This window comes from Vicugna pacos, chromosome 7 (assembly GCF_048564905.1).
Source record: "Vicugna pacos chromosome 7, VicPac4, whole genome shotgun sequence".
NCBI classification, from domain to species: Eukaryota; Metazoa; Chordata; class Mammalia; order Artiodactyla; family Camelidae; genus Vicugna; species Vicugna pacos.
In genome coordinates, this window is record NC_132993.1 from 6,203,666 (window position 1) to 6,223,428 (window position 19,763).

The 19,763-nt window shown below is 52.8% G+C and overlaps 1 protein-coding gene across 1 annotated transcript; it reads left to right on the plus strand.

Moving 5' to 3' along the window:
* The first annotated feature begins 1,988 nt into the window (after positions 1 to 1,988).
* Positions 1,989 to 19,657, plus strand: PDIA4 (protein disulfide isomerase family A member 4). Its single transcript, XM_006217555.2, has 10 exons — positions 1,989 to 2,363; positions 7,772 to 7,955; positions 9,129 to 9,334; positions 11,438 to 11,576; positions 12,568 to 12,773; positions 12,898 to 13,056; positions 14,620 to 14,771; positions 16,985 to 17,141; positions 17,480 to 17,713; positions 18,432 to 19,657. Exons 1-10 carry the CDS (start codon positions 2,276 to 2,278, stop codon positions 18,845 to 18,847), a joined length of 1,941 nt encoding a protein of 646 aa, XP_006217617.2. The 5' UTR covers positions 1,989 to 2,275; the 3' UTR covers positions 18,848 to 19,657.
* Positions 19,658 to 19,763: the final 106 nt, after the last annotated feature.

Consider the following 19,763-nt stretch of genomic DNA (forward strand, 5'->3'; position numbering starts at 1 on the left):
CTCTGGCTACAATAGTGTTTGCCTGAAGAGGCAGAGATTTCTGAAAACAAACCCCTGTATTTCTGAAAGCTTCATCTTTTCATTTTTCTACTGAAAAGGAACTATATCAGAGCCATGGGGAGGTAGTCAGGACCATTCCTGAGTTCTCCAGCACATAGAAGAAATGGTTTTATCCCATAGGCTTTAACTCCCCAAAAAGATTGATCATAAGCTTCATGTATTCAGGGCCTGCAGATGTGCAGCTGCCTGGTTTCAGTTTATAGTTTTCTGACCATATATTCTTGGCTTGTGAAAGCTGACATAAGTGCCAAGATTGGTAATGACATTGTCACAAATCCACCTGGAGACTATTTAGATGGGGAAGTTTATTTCCCTGGAGGCCACTTCTCTAGAGAGTGCTGCAGGGGAGAAGAGGGAAGCACATGTTCAAACTGACCCATAAATATAAACTAATAGTGTTAAATGGCACAAGCCAGGGGCCAGTTCTATGACTTAAAGACAGCCTTGCTATGTTCACAATGAATTATGAGGATCTTAAGAGATAATTACATCTCTCTCTCCATTCTGACCCTGAACAGAGCCATCTCCCAGCCTGCTTGTACCCACAACCAAATCAGGTGAGTTTTAGAGATTAAGAAAGAACAAGGAGCTTTTCAACTTGATAAACTAATGCTTTTAGCTGTTGAATGAACTGCTCTATTTTTAAATTTTTTTTAAAAAAAGAACTGTTTAATTTCACAAGTAATATGATACTGATTTCATATATGTGGTGTTTATACATACATATACAATACATTTTGAGAGATTTCCTCTCATACTTTGGATCAACAAAGGGTCTTAGTGAAATTGGTTGCATTTGTAGCACACCTGGGCAAATGGAGCTCTCAGTCCTCTCAGTTTAATAAGGATTCATAGGAAACAAGAAAGATAAAAATTCTGGCTGGACTCTCTATTTTTTTGAAGAGTTCCTTAAGATGATATTGAACTGTTTGACATTCTACATTCATAGCATTCTGATAACTCAGTGTATACTTACTTTGTTGTAGTGAATTGCATAACATCTTTCTGCCCTACAAAATCGAGGGGGGAACCATAAGGTTCAGGAGTTCAATAAAAGTTTATTACATTTAATAAATTAAATTAAAATTTTCTGATTATTAAACCCAGTGAATAACCAGCTTTTTAAATACTGGCTTAATCTGTATACACAGAAAAGTACTTCTGGACTTTTTAAGTTTTGCTTTTTGGTTTTTTTTTTTACCTATTTGTCTTCTGTAACTCTTCAGGTATACTAACCCCCAGCTGTTAAATCTCAAACCCTAAGACACATAGGCTTGACATACAAAAATCATTATCTTAACCTAGTTTGGTTTTTTTTCTCCTAAACTGTGAAGAGAAAAACCTCAAGCCTATTTTTAGACTTACGTAAACCGCTAGATTGTCTATCTGGTTTCACTTTTGCAGAAAATCAGAGAAATAAATAACATGAAGCAAAGTTTAGACACGCCGTCAAGCCCAATTTGTGTTTTAATCCAGGAAAGAAATGCAAACTTCTATTAGCTTTTAGAAACCAAAAAGGCCACGAAAACGAAGCCGCCTCGGGAGTCCCGCTCTCCTTTTCTCACAAACAGCCTAGCTCAGGCCCCTCCGCCGCTTTTCCCCTGAGCTCCCCAGGGTCCCCACGGGATGCGCAGAGAACCCCGCTCTCCTCAACGGTCCGCTAACGACACGTGTTCTTTCTGCCCAGTTGGGGTGCCCGGAGCCCCGCCCGCCTCGCGTTCCCCAGGCCCCGCCTCGCCCACCGCACCGCCGACCAATCGCGCCCCGAGGCGTATTCCGACCCCGCCCCTCCGGCCCCGGCCCGCCGCCTTTGTTCTCCCCCGCTCCTTCTCTCAGCCTGTGCGCTCCCGGCAAACCGAGTGGCAGCTGCTGATTGGAGGCCGCGGCGCAGCCAATCAGAAGAGGGCACCTCACGTTAGCGCTCCGAGCTTTAAACGCGGCAGCGGCGGGGCTCGCGGAGGGGGTCGGGGAGGAGGGTCCGCGCGGAGGGCGGTGCCGCGGGGCTCGGACGCGCACCCAGGCGCACGCGGCCCGCGACCCCGGTCGCGCTGGGATTGGCCGGCCCGCGGCTCCTCCCGCCCCCAGTCACTTGCCGGCGAGGTCTTCCGGGGGGTTTCTTTCCTCCCCTCTCGTTTCGCTTCGCGAGACCAGAACCGGAGGTGCGGGAGCGCCCAGCGGCCCCCGGCGAGAGGAGGCCGCGCTCCGCGTCTCCGCGATGAGGCCCCGGAAAGCCTGCCTGCTCCTCCTGCTCCTGGCCCTGGCGCAGCTACTGGCCGTGTCGGGCGCCGGGGGCCCGGACGAAGGTGAGCGGCCGGCGGAGGGCCGGGCCTGTGGACCGGACGGCGCGGCTCTGGGGCACCGGGGGTGGGTGCGACGCGGGGATCCGTGTGCTCCGCGCGGAGCTCCTGCAGAACTGACGCCCTGCACCGACTTGCTGGAGTTGAAGGGCGGTGGCAGGGAGCAGGATCGCTTGGGAGACCCCGGGAGAGGAGGGCGGCGGAGAGGCCGCGGCTGCCACCCAGGCTTGGACCCATAGAGGGTCCTTCTTTGCAAACTGGCTCCCTTGTCCTGATTCTGCTCAGATTTTCCTCGGGTCCAGGCTGCCTGCCCACTCCTGGGAAGGGGAGCTTGGGAACTGGTTAAACATTGAAGGCTAACACGCCCAGGGAGCGTGAAGGGAGAGGGGCCGCTGTTTTCAGAACAGACTTTACAGAAGGACCGAGGGCGTGAAGATCCAAGTGAGAGCTCTTGGAACAGCCGCGAGCAGCAAGCATTTTACGTCTTAAAAATGAAGTTTGTAGGTTTGAAAATAAATAACTCAAGGGTTCTGGTTTGAGGGAGAAAGGGGTGGCTTGGTTTGCATCTTTTGGAAACCAGAGGTAGCATTCCTTCTGGGGGCATTTATTCAGCACCTACTGTATGTGCCAGTCACTGCACAGGGTTTTGGGAGGTAAGGATGAGTGTGGCCCCTGGCCATAAAGCCTCTCTCAGAGAGGAACATTAGACAGCTGGTAGTCATCGCTCCTGCATTTTTCTTTGCAGTCAGCTAGCTAAAAACAAATGGTGTAAGAGAACTTTGAAAATTAAAAGATGTAGTCGAGAAAAGAATGCTCTTCCTAGTGAAAGGAGCATCTCATTACTGGACTTACCCTTCTTCCTCTCTGGCCTTTCTCCAGATGGCTAGATTGTGTGTGTGTGTGTGTGTGTGTGTGTGTGGTATTGAGTTTGTTCCAATATAAATAACCCCCCTTTTCTAATATTAGTTTGCAGGGGAAGTGTGAACTTTATACTCTTTCAGATTGAGTAACTTTTTATGCAAGTCACTGATTCAGGAGTCTTTACCACATAGAAAAGGTAGTTAGAAGCCAGCACTGGGTGAAAAGAACCCCTGCCAACAGGAACTAGCATTTGTCATCTACAAGTGTGTCAGGACCTTTATCCAAATCACCTGGTGCTGATTTAAATACAGAGTCCCAAAAATATACCCAAGCAGAATGCAGGGGTGCGCCCTCGAATCTGCGTTTTAAACACAGGCTTCTTTGATTTGTAGGCAGAATAAACTTTGGGAGGTACATTTAAGTTTGAGGACCAGTGGGGGTGGAGGGTAGTTTTTGGAATGTTGGATTGTAGCCAAAAAGCAGATAGTTTTGTCTTGCTTCTGATCCAGTGATTCTGTTATGCGGGGACTCTTAAGAGGCCTGGAAGGGTGTCAGACATGGTTGGACAGCAAGGGGGCAATTTGTCACTTGGGTCACAGGTCACTAATGCAGTTGCCTCTGGGTGAGCCCAGGAATCTCTAGGGTCGGGTGGACTGGGCTTCTAGTCGTTTCCCGCCTCTGGCTCTTCACTGTCAGCTTCTATAACAGGTAACTTGTCCTGTGGGTTTATTCTGGGGCAACACTTCCCTCTACACCAGATGCTCCCTGTCTTTAGGGTTTCCCTCTTCTTTTTTGCCTCTCTTCCACTTTAGATTCAAAGAGTACGGTGGTGTCTGGGCCCCTCAATACCACTCAAAAGAATGTTTACTAAGTAGAACTTAAGCTCTGACGGCCTAAGCCTCAGGCTGTGGGGCTTCCCGTGTCTGATTAGAAGCCACTTTTTCTCCTCCCATCTTTCCAGCTAAGAGTAAAGGAAAATATTTTGATGCTGGGGTGTTGCCTGCTTTTATTTGGGATTGGTTTAGGTTTAAAAGTGGAAAGTCACTTGGGTGTAGTGCTGAGGAACTGTTCAACTGCCCCTCTCTTTTAATTTCGGGAAGTAATTATGTAATGAATCCTTGGAGAACGTAGGACACCCTAGGAAGAAAATCTGATGCGACAGTCTGGCATAGCAGTTGAGTGGTCAGGACCCTCCACAGAGTAGCTTTGTGGTCCGTGAGCAGGTGAGTGAAGCTCTCTGTTCTTCATCTGGGAAATGCAGGTAATGTTTCCCTTGGGGTGATGCCACTTCTAAGTGCTCAGCACAGTGCCTGGCACATCAGAAATATCAGCTCAGCGACGTTGGAGCTGATAACAGAGTTCTCTTTTTCTGTTCATATTGACCTAATGGTATTGTTTATCCAACTTTTCTGGGCACTTCTCTGGTGGGGATTGGAGGAGTGACCAGCTGAGGCGGTGGATGCAGCTACGCTGGAAGGAGCTGCCTGCATCCAGGCAGGGCAGTATCCGGTGTTGTGGTCAGGTGCACTGGTGGCGGTGGACGGGGACTGCAGGGACCTGGTTAGAGGGAGTTCCCACATTTTTGGAGTGGCCCTGCTGGGTGGGCTAAGCAGTCTGGAGCTGATACAAGAGGCTTCATTAACTGAATGCTGAGGAGGACGGCCTCCTTCCAGAAGGTGCTGGAAAGCTTTGGGTATATTTCTGGTCTCAAATGTCCAACTTTTAAAGTGGAGCCCAGTGAAAAGCAGTCTCCCCATTAAAATGTGAGATGTTTTCCTTGTCAGGATGTGTGGGGTCTTAGTTGATGAGAATATAGAGCTGACACCTCTCACATTGCAAGGGAATGAATCCTGGGGGGTGTCTGCGCCTGGGGAGGAGTGGAAAGTGGGGGCTGTACCTTCACACAATTGACATCCTTAATTTTATGTAGGGAATGTTGTGTCATTTTGTTTATCCTTAAAAATATAAAAGGAAAATCAGTTTTTTTTAAAGTATCAAGAAATGGGAGCCCTGTTAGGAACCCTGTCCTGTGATAACTCACAGGTACCCATTTAACCCCGCGAGCCCCGTCACCGGGAGTGCACACTGACCGCGTCAGGCTGAGTGTAGGCAGGAAAGCATCTTCGCTTCTACACCTTATCCCTGGGCATTGAGCAGATCACCGAGCTCCGAGCTGTGTTTCCTAGCTTGGAGAGAGAACTAAGTTCCCCCAAGCTTTCTGTCCAGCCTGTCTCCAATCTTTCCATTTGCCTGCAAGTAAACTTGATTCTCGGACTGAGCTGGGCAGGCCAGCGGTGAGGGGACATGCTGCCCAGGGCCCCACCTCACTGCCTGCAGCAGCCCTTCGGGCCTGGCCCTGTGAGCGCCCAGACCTGGGGCAAGGCGTGTGGTGCCTCCTAGGCCCTTGACTGGGGCAGAGAACCTGCAGAACAGCCCTGCATCGAGCCCCCAGGTTTGCAGTCCCAACAAGGGTCATTTTGGGTGGGACTTGGGTGACCCTCACGTGGTCAGTCTCGCCTTTTGGAAAGCCACTGACTCCGGTCCCACGGGGCTTCATGGTCAATCCCTGTGTGCCCTGCAGGGTGTTGTAGGTGGTACCGGGAGCCCCAAGCCAGTGGATGTTCAAGTCAGAAGTTCTCAAGATTCTCGAGGACCTGGGTGCATGGTGTCAGCTGCTGGTCTCCAGGGGGAGGGGATTCAGGCTGATGCGAGTGTAAAGAAACCAGCTCAGGCCTCCAGCCCAAGAGGTGGAGATGGGGTTGGACCCAGACTTCTTCCCCTCGGTCCTGCCCCCTCCAGGTCCAGGGAGCCTGGTTCTCATCACTTTCTACAGCCTCTTAGTGCCTCCTGATGACCGTGCTGGGGGCCTGGGCCTTCTGCAGGCCTGTCCACCCCACGGGGCCTCTGCTGGGGAAGAAGCGGGGTGGTGCACTGGCCGGGGAGGTGGGGATGTTGAGCCTGCAGGGAGAGGGTGGGGAAGGAACTTGCCCCCCAAAACAGAGGTATCTGCTTGGTTTGTGCTTCTTAAATTGGTGAGTTTTCCTTTGGGATTTTAGAACTGTTTCCCCTACCCCACCATGGAGGAACCTACACCTTAAGTTGGAGAGGAGAATGTGAAAGGAAAAAACAGCGTGATGTTTGAGGGGACGGTGTTGAGGAAGGTGGGGCTCGGTGTGGCAGGGTAGGTTTGGGGTTTGCTTTTTGTAATCAGTGTGCCAGTTGGTAGATTTTACAATAATGAGCAAAGCCACCACCCAGACAAGTTCCCGGCTTGTCTGAGCAGCTGCAGAGCCAGTGCTGGATGAGTTCTGGGCAAGGCTGAGATTGGGTGAGTCTCAGGGCTTCCAGGGTCCCGAGGGCAGGTTTTCAAGCCCTGACTTCAGCCTCAGCCCCACACTTGGTGTTGGTTTCTCTCCTGGGAATCATCTCTGAAAATAAGTAATTGGCCCCTTGAAACATTCTGCCTTCAGAGTTGATGGAGTCGCGCTTGGTGCACTTCTGTTTGCTGGGCGGGGACGAGGGGGTGATAACTGGAGAAACTGGGTAACAGGAACTGCCGTCCCAGGATTTCCTGTATCTGTAGTTTAGCAAAAAAATTAAGATGAAACTAAATAAGATACACTCATCTTGCATTCTGAGGAGAGAACTTTGCTTCCAGGCAGGGCATCCGACAGAGGTGTAATTTGTATATTTTTGATGTCTGTTGACTTGTAAATCCTAAAATTCTTCCAGGGTAATTTGCACCCTGGAGATTACGTGGGCTGACTTTATAAGTAAAATATAATCCCTCCTCCTCCCGTCACACTTTGACCTTCTGCTGGACGATTATAACACCCCTGGGGCTATTTTTTTATGCCTATGAAGAAAAATGCCACCCTTTTCAGAAGCAAAATAGTATGCCATCCTCCATGGTGAAGAGTTGAGAACCAGTATTCATTTCCTGTTTGTACTGTTTTGGGGACCAGGCGGTCATTCATCCAGGGGACACTGGATCAGGGAAGCATAGAGGATGAGGAAGAGGAGGCGTGTCCTAGAAGGTTAGCCTTGCCCTTGGGCGCAGACGCAGGGGAGCCACGAAGTGAGATTCCCAGAACGCAAGCGGGGATTTGGGCAAGGAGCCTGGCCAACAGGGTGTTGCCGAGGAGGGACCAGATCTCAGCGTGGGGAGCAGGGAGGGAGGGCCTGGCATTGGAGTTGTCTGTGCTCGTGCAGCAGGCATGCAGAGCAAGGTTGGTGGGGGAGCTTCATCTGGAGGGGGAGCTGGGCCTGCCCTCCAGTCCTGCTGCTGCGTTTAGATTTTAAATTCTAGACCTGTAATTTTTCAGATATCTTTTAACCGTGACCTCCCTTTAAATACAATCTTAAGGGGCCACCAAATACACAAACTTAGAGCAGAATTCCTGGGGTTGGGGAGACCTGAGATCATCTCTTCTTGCGGTGGCCCGCAGGGACCACTCAGGACTCTTGACCATTTTGAGGGGTTTGGGTTCTAGGAAAATTTTTAGGGAGAAGGGTCACCAGTTGCCTAACTAGTCTGGGTGTTTTCCACTCAGATTCTTCTAATAAAGAAGATGCCATTGAGGAGGAAGAGGAGGAGGAGGAAGATGAAGATGAAGACGAGGAGGACGATGACTTGGAAGTTAAGGAAGAAGGTGGTGTCTTGATCCTCACTGATGCAAACTTCGACAACTTTGTGGCTGACAAAGACACGGTGCTGCTGGAGTTCTATGCTCCATGGTGAGGACCCACGTTGCACGTCCGTCAGCTAATGGACCAGGGGTTCCTCTGTGTCACAGGCTTGACCCCTTCAGGTCACCCAGACCCCGCAGGGTGGGAGTGTCCGGGTGCAGGAACTCAGGCCCCTGTTCAGGGACGCCAGGAGCTCAGCGTTCTGCCAGTTTGCACCAAGCATCCAATGAACCCGCCCTCAGGGACCGCAGCCCCTGCTCCTATCAGAGTCCAGTGGTTGAAAATGTGAATATGTCCTCTGATAGTTACAGCTGGGGGTGGTTAATGAGCCGGGGTGACAAAGACCTGAGTGGGTGACAGACACATGCATCCCTTATTACAGATTCTGCCCCCTACCCGCTCCTGCCCAGTGCAGACTTGGCCCATGGGGTGGGGGGGGGTCTCTAATAAGGAAAGGCTCAGGCCCTGGGGACCAGCTCTTTCCCATCTTGACCATCGCAGTGCAGGTGATGGTGTGGTGGTCCACACCCACCTATCTTCTGCTGCTGCTTCCATCTCATCATCCCATATCCTCTTTCCCTTCCTCTCGCCCTCCTGGTTTGCTTTGGAGACAAAATAGTCAAGATAAACTGTTTGTCCAGTGCCTGATGGTCAGGCATAGTCTAAGATGCTTTATATTAAAATATCTAAACAGTCCTTTGAACAGGCCTATGAGGTTACACTGTTCCTGGTCAGCAGTTCTCAAACATTTTGGTCACAGGACCCCTTAACACTTAAAAATTGAGGACCCGAAATATCTTGTTACGTGGATCATGTTTGTCAGTAGCTACCATATTAGACATTAAAACTGAGAAATAGAAAAAAATTCACCTTTAAATAACACTAACCCCCTTACGTGTCAGCGTCAGAATGCTGACATCATCGTTAGTCATGCAGCCTCTGGAAAACCCTGCTTCTGCGAGAAGGCGTGGGAGAGACCGCATCTTTCAGGAAGAGTTTTCTCCTCACGCTGGGGTGTAGAGATGTTAAAAGTCTGTGCTCACAGCAGAGCTGGGATTCTAACCTGGATCTGTTTGACTTCCAGATGCCTGGGCCTCTCGTGTGGTGTCTCTCTTCTTAACTGCAGACCTTTCTGGTCCTCATGCCCCAGTTTTTGTGCGCATGGCTGGATTTAGGTCTCCGTGAGTACAGTTAACCTCCTTCCCTAAATCTAATTCTTAGGTGCGGACATTGCAAGCAGTTTGCACCAGAATATGAAAAAATCGCCACTACTTTGAAGGAGAGCGACCCCCCCATCCCTGTCGCGAAGATCGACGCCACCTCGGAGTCGGCACTGGCCAGCAGGTTTGACGTGAGCGGCTACCCCACCATCAAGATCCTGAAGAAGGGGCAGGCTGTCGACTACGAGGGCCCCAGGACCCAGGAAGGTGAGCGGTACCCGGGCTGCTGGAGGAGGCAGGGGGAGGGGGCTTGGATAATGGAAACCAAGACAAGCTGAGTGGATTGGGAGTGATCCCTGCTAGAATGTTCGAGGTACCCTGGAGCCAAATAGACTTGTCCTTGGAAGGGAGGGGCTGTCTTCTTCCATTGAGGACCGTGAAACCCAAGATCTGGAGCCAGAGTGTGAAATGATAGACAAGGCCACGGGTCTTCGTGGCTTTCAGAGCGGGGCTTCTGGGTGTCGGGCTTGTGTCAGGCTTACAGCGGGTTGAGGGGGTGGGTTGTAGGACAGACAGCTGAGCCCCACCCCGGAGCTTCCGAGTCAGTCAGTTTCAGGCCCAGCTCAATAATCTGCCTTTCCTGTGAGTGCCAAGAGCTCACTGGGCTGTGGGTCCAGAGCCCCACGTTGGAACCCCTGGTGTGGGGAGCCAGACAGTGTTTCTAAAACCAGACCTGGTGGATCCCTGCCAGGCTCACATTTCGTACCAAATAAGTTTCATTAAATGAGTGAACAAATAAAATTGTGATATCCTTTAGCATATTGCTGTGTTTTTTTTTTCCTTTAGCGTATCTCTTAATCTCATATACATACACACACAAAATTGCTTTCTGCTGCATTTTCCTTTCCTGGGATGACATAGTGGGAATAGCACTGAGTTGGTTTGGGGTCTTTATTGTCATCATATGCAGGTGCCTCCACGCTGGGCCTCGGGCTCCTCATCATGGAGCAGAAGGTCATGTGGACTTGGTCTCACGGTTCCCTGCGAGTTGGTGTGAGTCTGTCTTGTGATCCTCTGAGCGCTGGAGCCCCACGTAGGGTGCACAGAGAGAACACGATCGCTCGGGTTAATACTTATCTTCACTTTGTATCTGTCTGTATTGACTAGATAATGTGTTTACGGGGTTCACAATTCAAAGAGGATAATGAAGAGTCTTGACCTTGACCCTGACCCTGGTTATCCAGCTCCCCTCCAGGAAGGTGGCTAGTGTAAGAGATTTCTCCTGTATGCTGCAGATACGTGGTACACATCAAAGCAGATATGTCTCTGTGTGTGTAATTTTTACACAGTTGTTAACGTATCTTGAACACCATTTGCACCTTCATGTTTTTACTTAACAGGTACGTCTTAGCCGTCACAATACTTGATGTGCAGTCAGGCTGAAAGTGGTGTACTTTGTTGTTTAAAGTAAACAGGCTTGTATATTTGGTAGTCTGCATTGGACATTTGACAGCTAGGGATGTGGCCCAGGTTGGAATCTTGAGAGCAGCATTTGCCAAAGTGGGCTCCCCAGGCACATCCCTGCCAGTGCATCTTAGTAAGCCGGCCTCACCTACACCGACTGTCCCAGGGCTTGGCTGTGCCTACCGGCAGGTGCTGTATCCCCACTGTGGTCATGCTCTGCTAGCGTGGTTCTTTACGTGACTCTACAGCCAAAAAGAAAAAGTTTGCAGCCACTGCTCCTAAGGACCACTTGGAAAGTGCTTTGTGAGGATACATTCAGTGTCCCACCCCCGGCATTGAATCCGTCTCTGGGGAACCGGGCCTTTTCATAGCACCTTCCCGGTGATGCTGGTGCAGCCGGAGCAGCATTCTCTTTTCATTTTTCTCCAGTTTTGCCTCCATCTTATGATGCACATAATATGCTAGTGCCAGATGTGCACGGCTAAATATGTGTATCTTTGTACGAGTTAAGAGGATGCCCCCCAAACCGAATTAATAGGCACGTGTGGTCAGACATCGGGGATGTCCTCTTGCGGTTTGCTTGCAGTGAGAACCCCGGTCTGGTAGAAACAGAAGCCTCATTTGTCAGGTTGGGCTTGGACTGTCACGAGCTGTCTGCAGGTGGTGCTTGTGGCAGTGGAAATGTGACAGGTGTTATTGGAAACAGTGGCCCTTCTGACTCTTAACTGTGGCCTCAGAACCGCAGAGCAACCCTGCTTGTAGATGCGATTGGATTTCAGGAAATCAAACATGTCCTGTTCTGTGGTCCCACTTGCTATGCTTGCCCTCCCCACCTGCCTGTGGAGCGAGGTGAAGCACCGCCAGCCTGGTGCCTGCACGTGCTCAGTCTTACTTGGTTTCTTCTAGAAATTGTTGCCAAAGTCAAAGAGATCTCCCAGCCCAACTGGACACCTCCACCCGAAGCCACGCTTGTGCTAACCAAAGATAACTTCGACGAGGTGGTGAATGATGCGGACATCATTCTGGTGGAGTTCTACGCCCCATGGTGAGTAAAGTGGCGTCGATCTCTTGTTATTCGGATACTGATCAGGCCTTTCCTGTATCCGATACAGGCACTGGGCAGGGGTGGCAGAGACAGACTCCCACACACGAGGCAGAGGTAGCCGGAGAGCAGTCAGATGCAGAGTCCCCACTGTGCACAGAGGGCGAAGAGGAGTGCCTGAGTGCTCTGGGGAGGGGTGGTTTTTACAGTCTTTTCCTGGAGGTAGGATGAGGCTGAAACAGAGGCCTGGGGTGAGGGGGAGAGCCAGGAGCCCGCAGGGAAGTGTGAGCCCATGTGGGCCACTTAACGGGGCCGCCCGGTGATCTGGGGCCCCTCAGACCAGGAGGACACAGCTGGGCACCAGGCCCTGCCTGCTGAGTCTGCTCGTCTCCACACTTGCCCTGCCCACGCCAGGGACGTGCTCAGCCAGTGATCCCGGGAAAACGTGTCCCTGGGACAGCGCTGTGACATTCGTGGCTCTAAGCAGTGGGAGGTGACACTTCTTTGGTCCCCATAGTGAGGAGGGGTGGCAGCTGGTGCCTGCCCCAGGCTTTGTCACCTGAGCCTCCCTGCCTTCCTTCTGAGGTGTTTGAACCTTGGTTTTCTCCATCTTCAGCTCTGCTTTTCCGGGATGAGTCTCGGAGGATTACCCTCCACCTCGCTTTACACTCACGACCCATTCCCTCTGCCATTCTGCCAGAGCCTCGGGGTCTTCACAGCTTTCCCGCCTTCTGTCCCCTCCCCTCACTGGCCCTTTATGGTTTTGTGTCCACTGCCTGCCCATCCCTCTGGTCCCGGCTCAGCCCTCAGGTCCTGGCTCAGCCCTCAGGTCCTGTGTTAAGCTAACCCAGATTTGTGTCCTTACCTGCCCTTGCTCTCCCACACCTCACACCATGTCACTGTTACACCCCATCTGCCCGTGGCTGCACTTCATTAGCTAGGGGGCTGCATTTGCATGGGAACAGGCCACCGACGAAGTTGCTTCCGCCTGCAGGTGTGGACACTGCAAGAAACTGGCCCCCGAGTACGAGAAGGCCGCCAAGGAGCTGAGCAAGCGGTCTCCCCCCATCCCCCTGGCAAAGGTCGATGCCACCGCGGAAACAGACCTGGCCAAGAGGTTCGATGTCTCCGGCTACCCTACCCTGAAAATATTCCGCAAGGGAAAGCCTTTTGATTACAACGGCCCACGGGAGAAATACGGTACTGCTGCTTCCTTCTGCCTCGGCGGGGAGGGAAGCTCCCGGCGCTGGTGTGTGCTGGCAGAGCTGTGGGGAGAGCGCCTGGGGGCCCCGGGCCCCACCTCAGGCGTGTGCTCTGCTCCCAGGCATCGTCGACTACATGATCGAGCAGTCTGGGCCGCCGTCCAAACAGATCCTGGCCCTGAAGCAGGTTCAAGAGTTCCTGAAGGATGGAGATGATGTCATCATCATTGGGGTCTTCAAGGCAGAGAGCGACCCAGCCTACCAGCAGTACCAGGATGCTGGTAAGTCATGGCCCTCTAGGCCAGACAAAATGCAGGTTCCCAGGCCGTCTGGGGCTGCCGGGGAGTCTGCTGCTTTTGTATAAAACTCCTGGGCATTGATTTCGGGGATGGCTTGATGGAATTGAGATTGCATATGTGGGAGTGGGTTTTCTGGGGTTGGGGTTCGGGCTGGTTCTCTGTGGCCTTTATTATACATGGATGATATGATTTAGTACTCAGTAGATGGGAGAGGGCTGTGCCATCCCCTTCCTGCCCGCACTGCTGGTCCAGCTGCCTCACTTCGAATCTGACACTTGGGACCCCGCGTGGCTGATCGGGTTAGGCTCAGGCAGGGGTGAGAGGCTCTGGGCCTATTGTCTGTATTGTGGGGGAGGAGCCAGACACAGCCCCAGGGATGCAGGGCAAGTGACGGGGAGGCTGGTGGGAGGAAGGGGTCTGTGAGCGTGGGGGGCGGTCAGGAGGGCAGTTCTGTCCCTCCACCCATGGCCCCCTGAGAACAAATACCTGAAGCACCAGGTGGAGACTCACCTGCTCGTGCTTTTTCATCCTCATGGTGGTCTCCGTGCACTGTCGGTGACTCCCTAACGTGCCTGAAGTCACACACTTAGCAGGTCGGAAATTATGACTTGAACCTAAGTGTGTCTGATTCCAAAAGCTATGGGCCTGTCCAGGCTGTCCCTGACACATGCTGTGCCATCTCCTCAGTGTATTCCCGTAACTCAGCTGGGAAGCCGCCCTCAGGGCTGGGGTGACGCCTCACCCAGTGCTGGGATCACAGACTCCACTCAGGGTGGATCTGGGTGGCTCAGTGAGGACAGAGCAGAAGGACCGAGGTGGTTCACCTGTGGGGTCTAGGGCAGGGGTGGACAGACTGGCCCGCAGGCCCAATCGGGTCCCCACCGGGTCTCGTAGGTTCTGTAGGAACAGCACACCAGCTGGTCTGCACGCTGTCCAGCTGCCTTCACGCTTCAGCCCAGAGCTGAGTGGTCGGGATGGTGCGGCGCACAGAGCCGGGTAGTTCCTGTCTGGTCCTTTCCAGAAAAGTCTGCCAGCTCCCATTCTAGACTATCCTTAGATAGTGGGATTGCATTTGGGAGTTTCACAGGATTTAAATAAAAGAGTATAGAGGGCCGCGGCCTGCACCAGGACCCACCAAGTTGGGGGGAGAAGCTGAAGCCCCGGAGGGGTGCCGGGCTGGAAGCTCGCCCTGTGGATTCAGGAGGCCCTGGTGACGGCCTGTGCGTGCGGTTAATTTGCTTCTCAGCATCGGAGACCATAGGGAACTGTGGTACCTGATAAATTAGCTCTCAGTTTTTCTGTGAAGACTCAGTTTATTTTTAAAATAAATTCCAAGATATTTAGATTTCCAGGTATTACATCTGTACCAAATTTTTAAATCTAAACCCTTTTCAGGTGCTTGAGCCCTGGGCGTTGTCCACACAGAGTTCATGACTGTAATTACACTGTTTTCTGGGCATTTGCTTTGTCTGATGCGGGTAGTGAGTTGAACCTAGATCATTTAAGCAGTTTAGTAAAATGTATATTATTCTGTTAATTTCTCAGCTAACAACCTGAGAGAAGACTACAAATTCTACCACACTTTCAGCACCGAAATAGCAAAGTTCTTGAAAGTCTCCCCGGGGAAGTTGGTTGTCATGCAGCCTGAGAAGTTCCAATCCAAATACGAGCCCAAGAGCCACGTGATGGACATCCAGGTGGGTGAGGGATGCCAGTCCCTGGGCGTCCGATCGACAGGAAGGTCCTGGTCCAGCCGCTGCGGGGTGGGGCGTGGTGGGGTGGGGAGGTTGGAGACGTGGAGATTTCCCCCCACCGTAGGATCTGGAGTGCCTTTCCCCTGCCCCTCTGCCCTACCAGTAAAGGCACAGGTCCTTGGGAGGCTCGAGACGGGAGCACAGCTGGCAGGTTGGGGTTTATGAGAGTGAAGGGGCATCTCACATACCTGGTGGGTCATGGGGCCAAGGGTCCTGGTAAAGCCCCACCTGCTTTTGCCAGAAGGATTGCCCCACTCTTCATACCTCCTGGAGGGCCAGTACCAGCCTGCCTTAGGCTCCGCCCACCGTGGGAATGGCAGGCGTAGCTGGTGTGGCTCTTGGCCAGGACGTGCCACTGGGTCTGAGCTGAGCCTCATTTGCTGGCAGGCGGCTATGAAGTGCTGTCAGGCCTGTCCCTGTTCACTGGGTGAAGCTGTGGAGCATGGTGTGTGGACTTGGCTTTTTATTCCACTACGTCCCCCAACTCCTTGTCGTCCTAAGGAGTGTGATGCACTCATCTCTAGAGAGGTGGAGGAAGTTTCCCGGCCAGGGTGAGCCTGGATCCAGTTCCATGTTCCAAATGTCTCCTAGAGGCCCTGTGCTTCACTGAGTAGATCTCTAGACTTGGGAGGAAGCTTACATCTTGAATACAGAGATTTTATTTGATAGGAAGAGACTAGGGTGCAGAGAGGTGAGCAGACACATTGGAGGTCCCACAGGCAGTTAGGAGCAGGTGAAGAGAGAAATGCACGTGTGCTCCTTCCCGTGCCAGGACGTGTGCTGGTGGTCTCACCTCACCGCCTCCCTTCTAGCTTCTCTTTAGCATCCAGAGGTACTGACCCTGGGTCCAAAGAGGAGCCCTGATGAGCTGGGGTGTGCAGACCACGGGAATCAAGCACAGTGCTGTGTGGTATGTGTGAAGGGGTCCTTGGCTCCAAAAGGTGGAGATCCACACAGTCCAGTCTATTAAACATATCGCTGCCACTTTGCTCTTTCTTTCTTTTGTCTGATCAGATGTTTTTAACATTTTAAACAGAGTGGTATTTTTATACCATCTTTGTTCTAAGAAGTGTTTCAGGCTGCTCTGTAAAAACTCACGCAACATGATACAATGCAGTTTTTTAAAAAGTGGATTTAGAAATTAGGACAAAGGAAAGACAAGGGCAGGACACACAAGATGAAGCCAGGTGTGGAATCAGCCCAGGCAGCATTGCTGTGAGAAGATAAGCAGTCTGCCTGGGATGTGAGTGAGGCGGGCTCTGGCCTGTTCAGACTCAGGCCCATGGGTGGAAGCGCTCAGCTCCAGAGCACGTCTGTCTGGGATCACTCAGTTTTACTCTTGAGTTCACCTTTGGGGTGATGTTGGGTCCAGGGGCTGTCCTGACTAAAGACCCCACGGCCTTGGCTCCCCTCATTGCCTGGTCCCTGCCTTGTTCCTACTGCCTCCTCCCACATGGCCAGTCCTGCCCGCTTTCAGTGCCACCTGGGGCCACTTCCCTGACCATTCATCCCAGTGGAATTCAGCCTCTAGGGGAAGAGAGTCCTGGTCACCCACCACGTCCTGCTGGGCAGGCAGCTGCTTAGCCTCTCTGCACCTCGGTCTCCTCATCCATAGAGTGCGGTGGCACTGCCGCCCTCGTGTGGTTCTGAGGTCGGTGTCTGGGGCCGCCTCCCCAGCCACGCAGCTGTGTCGGGCCCCACGCTCTTCTCAAGACCACCGTGTGCTCCGGTGTAGCAGGTGGTCAGGGGCACGGTTTCTCCAGGCAGAGCTGTGAGCCCAGGTGGCCACTTCCCTTCATCTCTCTGCTCTGTGTTCCTCCCCTGAGTAGTGTCCCTGATGGGCCACTGTGAGGATCAGACCAGGGGCAGGTGGGATGCTGTGTGCAGTTCAGCCCAGGCTCACAGCTACTGTCACCTGAGAGCTAGGCCTTCCTCCAGCAGTTTCCAACTGACCTGGACAGGGACCCCTGACCCAAAGAAGAGGGCACAGGGCATCTGCAATTGCCTGAGAGACCCGCTTAGGGTTCTCTGGAGGAGGGGGGTGCTCCCCTGAATTACTGGGCGTGCTTGAGTGGGACGAGTCCGGGATGTCTTCCCCCATGCCTGTCCCACTGACAGCGACCAACCGCTGCTCCTCAACCGCCCCCCTTTTGCAGGACTCCACGGAGGGGTCGGCCATCAAGGAGCACGTGTTGAAGCACACCCTGCCCCTGGTCGGCCACCGCAAGGCCTCCAACGACGCCAAGCGCTACTCGCGGCGCCCCCTGGTGGTCGTCTACTACGGCGTGGACTTCAGCTTCGATTACCGCGCAGGTGAGGACCAGGAGACCCGGACCGGTTGGGTGGGCCTGCGTGTTGTTTATGGCTTCAGGGTTCAGGTCCTTCCTGCTGTGTAGCCACCCCCTTTCCATCCTGCTTTAGCAGAAGGGGGTCTTAGAGATATAAGGACGATCGGGAGAGACTAGCCCCCAACACGCCCACCTACCCACCCCCACTCCCAACTCCAGGCGGGCAGGGACCTCAAAGCAGGCTTTTGGGGAAATGCTTTTCTCTCCGCCCGAGGCCTGAGCCACGTGCGTCAGAGGGCCTGGGTGGCGGCACCTGGATTCTCCCCTCCGCGGCTCAGCTCGTGGCCCACGATCCTGTTTCAGCCACTCAGTTTTGGCGAAACAAGGTCCTGGAGGTGGCCAAGGACTTCCCTGAGTACACCTTTGCTGTGGCCGACGAGGACGACTTCGCCACGGAGGTCAAGGACCTGGGGCTCAGCGAGAGCGGGGAGGACGTCAACGCTGCCATCCTGGACGAGGGCGGCCGCAAATTCGCCATGGAGCCCGACGACTTCGATGCCGACGCCCTCCGTGACTTCGTCATCGCCTTTAAAAAGGGTGAGCCCCTCCACCCCCCGACAGAGCCGGCAGGCCAGGAGACCCCGAATTCCCAGCCACTGTTCTCCCGAGCCTGGCCCAGGGTTTTCTCCTGGGCCCCAAGGAAGGGAGGATGGAGACAGAGAACCCCCATTCTTTTGCTTTCTCTCTCTCTCTTTTTTTATAATAGGGAAAAAGGCAGGTGTTCTGGAGATCTCAACTTATCTTAAAAATATTTAAAGTACGACAGGCATCAGTTTTGTGTGTGGAAGACTTGCTTTGGCATGAAGCAGAATGTCTTTCTGATCCAGTAGAGCACGTGGTCCCAGGTCATATGCGTGCTGGCGGCTCCTTAGCAGGCCTGCTGGTCCTATCTCTGCTCCATCTGGGTTCCCACCGTGGCCTCTGGCCTCAGCACCTGCTCTCCTCTGCTCTACACCAGCAACATTTCTTTTGTGATGGCCTCATTGATAGGACCCAGTGGCCGCTAGGCCTGGGGGGCTGGGGGTGGGGGTCCCCTGCATTGCACCCTCTCTGGCCTTTGCAGGGCCTGGGAAAGTAGAAGAAGCCAAAGAGATAGGGGTTGGCTTTTGGAGAAAAGACCCTGCCTGGCCCTGGCAGTGTCTGACTTGCCCTGTCCTCCTGCACATCAGGCCAACCCCTCTGCTAGGTCCAGCCAGAGCCACCAGTCTCGGGCCTCTCAGCTTCACACCCCTCCTCTGCTTGCTTTCCTCGGCAGGAAAACTGAAGCCAGTTGTCAGATCCCAGCCAGTGCCCAAGAACAACAAGGGGCCAGTCAAGGTCGTGGTGGGGAAGACCTTCGACTCCATCGTGATGGACCCCAAGAAGGACGTCCTGATTGAGTTCTACGCACCCTGGTGTGGGCACTGCAAGCAGCTGGAGCCCGTGTACACCGCCCTGGGCAAGAAGTACAAGGGCCACAAGAACCTGGTCATCGCCAAGATGGACGCCACGGCCAACGACATCACCAACGACCGCTACAAAGTCGAGGGCTTCCCCACCATCTACTTCGCCCCCAGTGGGGACAAAAAGAACCCAGTTAAATTTGAGGATGGCGACAGAGATCTGGAGCATTTGAGCAAGTTTATAGAAGAACACGCCACAAAGCTGAGCAGGACCAGGGAAGAACTTTGAAGGCTTTGAGGGACTGCAGAGGGCGAGCGCGGGGCGGGGGGGGGACCAGACTCGGCGTAGCTTCCAGCAGCCGGCGGCCGAGCCCGAGCCGGCCGCATGCCTGGTGGGTTTGCTCAATGGCAGTATCTCGAAGTTTTTGTTCATGTTTTTTTGTTGTTGTTTTTAAATTTTTTTATACTCTGCTATTTCACCTCATGCTCTGAATACTGAATAGATATGGACGACTCAGTAGATTAGTCCAGAATTTTACAGAGGATACATCTATTTTTATCATTATTTGGGGTTTGATTTTTTTAACCTTTCACCTTCTTTAATATATTTCTTCAAAGCAGACAGATTGAATCTCTCCCGTGTGAATTTTTTTTTAATTTAAAATTTAAAAAGCCTTTGCCAAGTCACATTGATTTTTGCCTTTTATTTTATCGTTGTCTGAAGAATCATCTGTTGAAGATGGGACTGTTGGTTTTTGTTTCTTCCTGTCGTGGCACAAAGTGAGAACTGTCGCCCTGCCAAGGACGCCGTTTCAGCCCGACCCCAAGCCGCTGCCCAGCCCAGGGAGCCACAGCATCTCTGCAGGGCTGGGTGTCGCTGTGCCTTCTCTCAAACAAAGGACTGCGGGTGGGGGCAGTTCCCTGTCCCCCAGACCCTTGGAGCCAGGTTCCAAGGCTCAGCCTCCCATGTCAGGCAAGCCTGCCTCTTCAGATCGCCTTTGCCGAGGAGGGACGACCTGGGGCACAGGTGGATGCTTTAGGGTGATAGGAAGGGTAGGGTAGGCTGTTGTAATGGAATAAAGAAATTATTGAAAATGAACCTCCGTCACTGTGTTAGAGAGCATCGTTCCATCCCGGAGCCTCAGCGTGTTGGGGATGGAGAGGCCAACCCGGGCCTGGAGGGTGGCTCTCTACCCTGCGGACTG